Here is a 9502-nt window from a genome sequence, read left to right on the forward strand (position 1 = left end):
TCTTGTTTTCTTGTTCGAGGTGGTGTGTGTTGTGCGGCCAGGGCCATTTCTTTCTCAGAACACGCTCTTGAAAGCCTATTCATGGATTCCTCAATGAAACCCTATTACATTTGTGTGCGAATGAGTGTGTGTGTGTGTGTGTGTGTGTGTGTGTGTGTGTGTGTGTGTGTGCAAGAGAGAGAGAGGGAAAGAGAGACAAAGAAAGAAAAGGACAGAGAGAGAGAGAGAGAGGTATTCCGGGGGCCGTGCTACAGTACCATCTGTATGCAAATCTCCTGAGACTTTGGTAAACTTTGATCAAACACACAGGCCTCCTTTTCTCTCCCTCCCTCCCTCCTCTCTCTCTCTCTCTCTCTCTCTCTCCCTCTCTCTCTCTCCTCTGGCCACTATGTGCTCTGCAATTACTGTAGCTCCACCGCTCTTTGTCGCTACTGCATATTACCCTGCCAGGGCAATGGATTCCCTCAAGGAACTGCCCCTTATCCCTCACCGCACCCCACCCCACCCTACACACACACACACACACACACTCATCCATGTTTTCTGCCCCAATACGCCTTGATAGCCTGCCTGTGTCTCTTCTGCTCTTGTACCTTCCACAGTCCCTCCTTTTTCAAGCGCACAGACGCCATTTCTGAGCACCTGCGACCATGTTGGACCCCACAACAGATGGTGACACCCCCCCTTCCCCCCTTCCCCCCCACACACCACCACCACCACCAAAACACACACACACACACACACACACACACTTCTCCCCCAGCATGGATGGCAGGGCCCTTGGCAAACAGCTTGGTGTGGCGCATGTATAATGCACATGCCTTTGTCTCTGTAGAGATTGGGAGCATCGCACACACACGACACACACAGGAGCCTGCAAGAATCCATACAGGACACACACACACACACACACACACACAACATCCATTGTTTCCTCCATATGGGAAGGTTAACTTGTTGAATACAGGTCTCGTGTCCAACAGGACAATGGAAATCCGGTCGGCAAGTGTCGTCAATTAAAAGGTTGTTGTAATTGAGATCTTCTAACAGAACACACACCCGTTATTGTGTGTATGTAGCCTAAACAGGCATCCATCGGCGTGTCGTAAGCCCATTAGAGATATGATGTGTGTGTGTCTGGGCAGCTACAGCCGGGTGGTAGACGCTGGGCAGAGGGATAATGGGTATTAATCAGGGAAAAGCCAGGGCCATATGTCTGTTTGACGTAGGAGAAGGCTTTTCCCCAAACGTATAAAACAATTAGCCTCATTTCAACACGTAGATAGCTTAACAGCATTTGAAGGGTGTGTCTGTGTGTGTGTGGGTGGGTGTGGGTGGGTGTGGGTGTGTGTGTGTGAGCAGTGGCAGGACGTTGAAGAGGAAGCTGAGAGGTACATGATTCTCTGTTTGTTTAACACCGGCAGTGTACTGTTGCACAGGACAATGATACAGTGTGTGTGTGTGTGTGTGTGCGTGCGCGTGTGTGTTTGATATCTCATTCAGCGTCGGTTGAGAGTTAACTGCCTTTGTCGGATCCAATATATTTTAATCCCCAGTGTTATATTTTATGACTTCTTCTTTTTTTTGTGTTGCCACAGATGTTATTGTCCATGAACTTGTTTTCGTCCTCTAACCAAGCAGGATAAGCCATTAGGCAGATGGCAAGGGGAAATCCCACGAGAGGACGTGCACACACAAGACTCCGCGTCACAAACGTGCACTCACAGTACACACACGCGCACACACACACACACACACAAAGACACCAGACCCACCAGACCCCTGTTATGTAATCCACCAGCTACACTCCCCCCACCGAGAGGCTCAGTCTTGGGGTTGTCTTGACTCCAAAACAAAGTCATCAGTCTTCATACGGTCGTCTCTTACGTAGCGCTGCCTGCTTTGGGTCCTGTAGATGAACGGGAGGGTCTGGAGGTAGATCATCGGGCGACTAAAAGCTGTAAGGACTGGAGTGTGTGTGTGTGTCATGATTACATATGTCTGCTTCTACTACTGTAAAGCGCATTGGTGTGTGTCGCTGTGCGGTTTGATTCCAAAGCGTCTCACAGCCGTGAGGTACGATGCGGTCATTGCTTTCTGAGGTAAAAAAGGATTAATCAAAGTCATCAACAATGTGTGTGTTTACGTCCCGTCCCTGCACGTCTCTCTCTTTCTCGTCCCCTCTGTGAAACACACTGCCGCGCTGAATGGCTACTCAGACCGTGGCAACAGATTTCTCTTTCAGCCATCTCCAGAGAACGCTCGGCCGGGCTCCTGAGTGGCACATGTTTGGGGCCGTAGCCTGGCATCACATGCGCAGAGGGCCGGGAGAGGGGAGGATGAAGGAGAGAGAGGGGAGGAGGAGGAGGAGGAGGAGGGAGGAGAGAGGGGAGGAGGCCAGAGAGCCATGTGGCTGATGTTGGTAAACAGTATCCAGCCTTGTCCTGGCATCGTGGGGCCGCGCACGACGCCGCCGCAGCCGCACAGATATCAGGCGCCCGGGCCACACACAGACAGGGACAAAAGGTAGACACACATACACACATTTGCATTCATACTCGCACGCATGCAGGCAGAAATACACAGACTAACAGACAAATAAAAGACTCACGTTTGGTGTCTGCCACTCAGCAGCTGCTCCAGTTTCCATGGCAACCGACTGAACAATGTGGGAAGAGCTGTGTGTGTGAGAGAGAGAAAAAGAGAGAGGGCGTGTGTGTGTGTGTGTATGTGTGTGTGTGTGTGTGTGTGAGTGTGAGTGTGTGGATCTATGCTCCTGAACACTTGAAAGTGTGCGTGTGTAGGTGTGTGTGTGGGTGGGTGTGAGAGGCTACAGAGGGGGAGGTAGCCACAGGGTGCTGAGACTGAGGATTCACAGAAGACTCTTTATTTCTTTGTCAGGATGAGTCCTGTCTTTGAATGCAGCACGCAAACAGGGGAAAGTAGATGCAAATAGAGGAATAAACGGAGAAATTAACACAAATATAAGGCCGACGACCAGGAAACAACATGTTTACACACACTGTTAACAAGTCTGAGAGGCCACAGCTGGACGGAGAGAGAGAGATGTGTGTGTGTGTGACAATAACAGAGTCATACCGACAACGATGAGGGTTTTTATGATGTCTATTTATTTTTCAAAATGAGGTATTTCAAAGTGCTATGAGTTGCAGCACTAAATGTACATTTTAAAAATGAAAAAAACAAACATCTTATATCCGTTTACCCAGTTCTATGCACCCGATAGTTACAAATATAAACAAAAAGAGGGGATAATAGCGATGGAAAAAGGCCAGGTACATGGAGATAGAACACATTTTTTGCTGTACAAAAAGAATTATCCGATATAGAGGGAAAGAGATGAGACGAAGATAAAGTGATATCTATGGAGAACTCATTTTCATACGAAAATATAAGTATCAAATTTAGTATGTATCAGGTTCACACTAAAAGCATAAAGGTGTGTAGAATTAGTAATATCATACAATACAAAAAAGAAAAAGCCAAAAAAAAAGGAAGAAAAAAAAACAACAATATATTGTTATATTACAAAGTTTCTTGACTCTCAAAAACGGAGGTCTTACAGTACTTTTAAAGGTATATAAACTTCCAGTCTAGTTATTGGCAGCTTTCCTGACATGTATAAAAAACCCAAGGACAAAAATGTATTACAAAACAAGGCAGATCTGAGTGTATTTTTCTTTTTTGTTGTCTGTACACTATTGTTATATACAAAAGTGTCGGCGAGCAAAGGTGCACAGTTATACATCCATTGACTTGTTTTTGAGCACCAGTGAGAGAGAGAGAGAGAGAGAGAGAGAGAGAGAGGGAGAGGGAGAGGAGGTGAGAGGAGTTAGAACCTGTAGTGGCGTCGGCGTCGTCGTCGCTCATGTGACCCATCACGCTTTATTTTCAGTCTTTCATAGTCTTCAGTTTTTTGCAGTGGTGAAGGCAAAGTAAAGGGTGCACCCGCTTCTTTCTTTCTTTCTTTCTTTTTCCTGTCAGTTCCGTCTATCCATTCATACGTACGTCTATCTCTCCGAGCAAAGTGCCCCTCCGCAGGGGAACACCTTTTCTCCATGTGGGAGTCACGGACGATTCCCAGGCTGGTGTCACAGTGAGTACAAAAACAAATGATACAAATAGAAAATGATATATATATAAAAAACAAAAACAAAAAGAGAGTCGGAAGAAAGAAGAAAATAAAAAAAGGTGTGTCCTCTCTCCTTCCTCCTCGTTCTTTTTCTCTTTTACCTTTTCCTCAATGTGACTGGATTGAAAAAGTAAAACCCTTAAACATTCTTAATGTCAACAAATGTGCAAAAAAAGTGGCGGCAGTGAAAGTCCGAGCATCCCTGTAGTGACCGCCCCCCCCCTCCAGGTTTCAGATGGTTGTGTGTGTGTGTAAGTGTGAGTGTGTGTAAGTGTGTGTTCCACCTGAACATACAACGTCTTCTGAGATTTTGTGTGTGTGTGTGTGTTTGTGTGACAGATATGCAGGCCTGTCTGTCTGTGCTTAAGTGTACAGGCTGATGTGTGTGTGTGTGTGTGTGTGTGTGTGTGTGTGTGTGTGTGTTCAGATATGGAAGGTAGAGTCTCAAAGAGAGTGGAGTTAGGGTAGGGGGGGTGGGAGGTCAGAGGTCATCCAGGGTTTTATGTGAGTGTTTCTGTGTTGCAATGGTTGTCTGTTAGCGAGTCCTCGTCTGCTCCAGCCTGCGCATGAGCTGCTGCCGGCGAGCCTGCAGCCTGTCTTTCTCCTGCTGCAGCCGCATCTCCTCCGTCTCCAGCGAGCTCACGTACTCGGTGGCCTTCTTCAGGATCAGCACCTTGGCCGCCTTCTCGTTGTGCGCCAGCTCCGGCACGTGGTCTCGGAGCGTCAGGAAGCTGGAGCGCAGGTCGTTGCGGCGCTGACGCTCCAGGATGTTGTGGTTGCGTCTGCGCTCGCTGTCCTCCGAGTCGGAGCTGCCGCGCGGGCTGCTGTCGCCGCTGGTGCTGCGCTTGGAGCGATGCCCCGACGCGCTGCCGGCGAGTGAGCTGCATGTGGATGAAGACGAGGAAGACGAAGAGGTGGATTTTGTGAAATGTCTCGAAGCGTCAGTTGTCTTTTGCTTCTTGGAGGGCGGGGCGGGGTCGTCGTCTGATGCGTAGGGGGAGGGGGCGGCGTAGTTGTGCTGCTGCTGGTGGACCGAGCTCCTCTTGAGGATCAGCTCCTGAGGCGCTCGGCTGATGAAGCGACTCACCACGCCGGAGCCCGAGACGCCGCGACTCGCGTCCTGACTCTTGGGATGCACAGAGATAGTGACGGTGCCCGTCGCCATGGGTGACGCTTTGTTGAGTGTGGAGCGCCTCTTCTCCACAGTTACGACATCAATCTCCTCCTCATCCTCTTCTTCTTCCTCCTCCTCCTCTTCTTCTTCCTCATCATCTTCCTCTTCTTCATCATCATCCTCATCCTCATCATCGTCATCCTCTTCTGTGAAAGGAAAAAAGAAAGAAAGAATGTTAGTGACTTAACCGCTCTGACACAACAAATATTCTCACTATGTCATCTATGTGTACCAGCAGGTGACAGGTATGTGTGTGTGTGAGTGTGAGTGTGTGTGAGTGTGTGTGTGTGTGTGCCTGAGATCAAGCGAGAGTGTGTGGGAGCAGGAGCATTACTCAACACTGTTTGTATAGGCAGAAACCTCTTAATGCTTAGTGTCACTCACTCCTCCACTAATCTACTCTGCAGGCGTTGACACGTTGAGTCTCAATGCCAAGCAGACAGGCTGGATTTCTGCCTTTCATTCTCTCTCTCTCTCACTCGTTTTTTAACTTCTTAATCTTCTACGGTGAGACCAGACAGTTTCAGTCTGACGCCTAGACAATGCACAATAGCAGCAGCAGAAGAGAGCGGCTCCAGAACGGTTTCTTTTACCTTGAAACGACCTCTGCTACAATTCTGTCCCGTTTTGGACTCCTTTTTTTTGCATGAAGCTCTTTAACCGAGTAGCTTGGCTGAGATTGTGCTGAACAGCTGAGACTTATCATGTACTGGTGCCTTTGAAGATGTGAGGAAGTGGCCAATTGTGTGAGGAAGAGGAAGGAGGCCAAGTAAAAAAAAAAGCCTTCTGTGATAATGAGTCATTATCAGCTCAGGAGTATCTGAAGAGTGAAGCATTTTAAAGCTTATAGTAACCCACTTCAGACGACACTGCACCTCACCATGAGGCTGTCTACACACACACACACACACACAATCCTGCACTGCCATCAAAACAAAGCTGGGCACAGCTGGGTGGCTGAAGGGGGCGTGGCCAGCTGTGCCACATGTGAGGGTGAGATTTAGATGTTTGCTATTTCGCTCTCAGAACAGAACAGCTTATTTGACGGGGAGCTGCAGAGATTATAAATAGACACAAGAGCAGCACTTTACTCTCCATCCTCTCCGGTGAGATGAATTATTCAATCCAGTAGCGGAAGAATTTGGAAATCAAATACTCTGTCTAGGAATTCTTCAGAGTCAAGTATCTTCCTGGCAACTGTCTTCTATCTGAACACGACATGTTTGCAGTTCTCTTCTTAGGTATTACTGGATGGCAACATGACAAGGTGTAGAGGAGGGAGGGAGGGAGGGGGAGGAGGGGGGGGGGGTAGCTTGTTCCCATGCGAGGCATCATTAATGGGCAGATTGGTCTATCTGTAGGGATAAACCTAAGTTGTAGCCTTTCAAATCTGTCCCTCTTTGATGGCAAGATGAGGAACGTGTGTAACAAAAGGAAGGGCGCGTCTTAACGCTGCGAGCGGCGGAAGAGCATTGGAGGAGCATTGTGCCCAGGATGGCGGGGCGGCAGGCGATCGGATCACCACCCTTTAAGCCTCCGAGCTGGAGCGGCGCCAGGGAGACAGCTGTCGAGATGGAGCGCTTGTTCAAAGCTGTCACCCCCCTAAAGAAGCAGCGAGCCCTCCTCCGTCCTCTTTCTTTTCAGTGAAGGGGGTGTTTGGCAGGACTGACTTAGCTTACCCTGTATGCCAAGCTGGAGGCCTTTGTACTGCTGTTTCACAGCAAAAACACTCTGATAAGGACTCGTGAGTGTTTGTTTAGGAGAGTCATAGACAGGAGAACAAGTTTTGGAACGATTTAGCAGTCATTCCCCCGATGTAAACGGGATGACCTTAAAATAATCATGAGATAAATACAATACAAGCATTCTAATTTGGCGTTAAAGAAGATGAATAACTGTCCTGCTTCTGGAGGAATGCATGTGTGTGTGATTGTAGACAGACAGGAATCAGTGACCGCGTCATTTTAATCCCAAGATTAGTCTGAGCATCCACACAACCATGAAACACACAATCTATCAACTACCACAAATGATTTGACACCTTCTTTTTCCCCTAACACACACACTCATGCTCCCCTCCATACAACCTGCCTCTGATACAGTGAGTGGTGTCTTTTTGTTTGGCCTTGATGCCAGCTGAATTCGTAAGGCAACACAATTCCCCATTTTACTGCCATCTGCCGGATGAAGCGCCTGCTGATTACATAAACCTCACTGTGTCACTACGCCGCTGCGTGCGTCTGTGTGTGTGCGTGCGTGTTGTCTGTGTGTGTGCGTGAGTGTGTGTGTGTGGAATGTAAGGAGCTAATCCGATTCGGGGCCAGTCATATGAACAAGCTCCAGTCATCCCAATATAGGCAACTGGGCTCACGACAACAACAACAACAATAACAACAACAATAATCATAATGATAACAATAACAACAACAATCATATCAAACTGATGTATTATTATTATTATTATTATTATTATTATTATTATTATTATGATGAGTGTGATACTGAGTCTTATCATCAACAACAACAAAGGCTTCGGCGCATCTTCCAGTTCTTACCGGAGTCACTGCTTCCGTTGGCTGGTGATGTGTTCACGGTCCCGGCTGAATCTCTGCTGCCGTTCTTCTTGTTGACGGGGAAAGGGAAGACTATGGCGGGGTCCACACACTCTGACACGGAGCTGCGGCTCACGACCTCCGGCGCCCTGACGCACACGCTCCTGGCTCCTCCTGTGGCAGTGGAAATAGCTTTGCCGAGCTTCTCCGTGACGACCCGCTCCAGCTTTTCCCTGGCGGAGAAGCCGCTCCACATACAGTCCTGGATAATGATGCTGTTGGGGTTAGTATCCAATGCGGAGCCGAACAGGTCCACATCGTCGGATGCCCCCCAGATATCGTCCTCTGGTAGGAGTAGCAACTCTGAAGCCCAGTCCAGTGGGTCCCCTAAGCCGAACCCGGCCAGAGGGTCCGCTTCAGGGGAGGCAGTCGCCGGCTCCCCCGGTAGAGCGGCTCGACTCGGGGAAAGGGGCGGAGTGGGCAACAACTCGAATTTCTTCCAGATGTCCTCCCCCGGTGGCGCAGAGTCGGGACCACAGAAGTAGAAGTCGTCCTCGTCCGGGTAGAAACACGGTTGAAGGGAGTCAAACTCCAAATCGGAGTTTTTACTCATGATCGCCGGCATTGTATCCCACAATCAAAAAAAACCTGAAAGGGAACAAAAGATACTTTAGTGTCCCATAATGAAGAGCGTCTCTCTCTCTGCAGCCCTGCCTGCTATCACACCTGAAAAGTGCCTCACAGAACTGCACGACTTCATAGCCCACACACACTCTACAGTCTACACACACAGACACAGTCTACTCGACCCAAGTCCACGCTCACTCATCTGTGGGGTTTAAAAACAACGCGAACCTCACAGATGAGAATGTGCGTAATTGTGACTCTGACGCACAAATGGCGTTTACAAACACTCCAGGCTCAAACACGTGTTTACAGTGAGAGAAATGAAATGACAACAATCCAGTGAAATAGAGGAAATGATTATGTAGATGGGATGTGTGAGGAAAATAATCAAAAGCATCAATTATTCAACGAGTGGAATCAGAAGATGCTCACCTCGTCCTGACTTGGGATGAGAATGCGTGTACTTGATGTTCTCGTATCTCGCAGTCAGTAATACAGACACCAGAATTGGAGCAGTCATCTACTTTGGAGCACAGACAGTCTTCTGACACACATTGTGCCTGGCTGCAGTGTTATACACCCCAGATCTGCGGGAGGAGAGCAGGCTCCTCCCTCACAGGCAGGGGGAGGTACTGTCGGGCTCTGGGTTTGATGCGGCGCGGGAGAGAGACAGGCTGGCTGCTGGGAGAGCGTTTGCTTTTCAAGGTGAGCGTCGGGGAAAAAGCAGCCCAAACACTGGGAGAGAGAGAGAGAGAGAGAGAGAGAGAGAGAGAGAGAGAGAGAGAGAGAGAGAGAGGGAGAGAGAGAGAGGGAGAGGGAGAGAGAGAGAGAGAGAGAGAGAGAGAGCAAGCGGAGGGGAGAAAGGGGGCAAACAAAGAAAGAGAGAGAGAGAGAGAGGAAGAAAGAAAGAAAGAAAGAAAGAAAGAAAGAAAGAAAGAAAGAAAGAAAGAAAGAAAGAAAGAAAGAAAGAAAGACAGAAAGATAGAAAGGAAGGAA

At 48.6% G+C, this 9502-nt stretch overlaps 1 protein-coding gene across 1 annotated transcript; it reads right to left on the reverse strand.

The window, feature by feature from the left end:
* Positions 1-3108: 3108 nt before the first annotated feature.
* Positions 3109-9162, reverse strand: mycn (MYCN proto-oncogene, bHLH transcription factor). The gene is made up of 3 exons (XM_076165390.1): positions 8939-9162; positions 7883-8527; positions 3109-5473 (listed from the first exon to the last, which is right to left on the reverse strand). The coding sequence occupies exons 2-3, from the start codon at positions 8502-8504 to the stop codon at positions 4689-4691; spliced, it is 1407 nt and encodes a 468-aa protein (XP_076021505.1). The 5' UTR covers positions 8505-8527; positions 8939-9162; the 3' UTR covers positions 3109-4688.
* Positions 9163-9502: the final 340 nt, after the last annotated feature.

Source organism: Genypterus blacodes, unplaced genomic scaffold (assembly GCF_046128005.1).
Source record: "Genypterus blacodes isolate CSIRO-AG114 ecotype Tasmania unplaced genomic scaffold, CSIRO-AGI_Gbla_v1 ptg000143l_1, whole genome shotgun sequence".
NCBI classification, from domain to species: domain Eukaryota; kingdom Metazoa; phylum Chordata; class Actinopteri; order Ophidiiformes; family Ophidiidae; genus Genypterus; species Genypterus blacodes.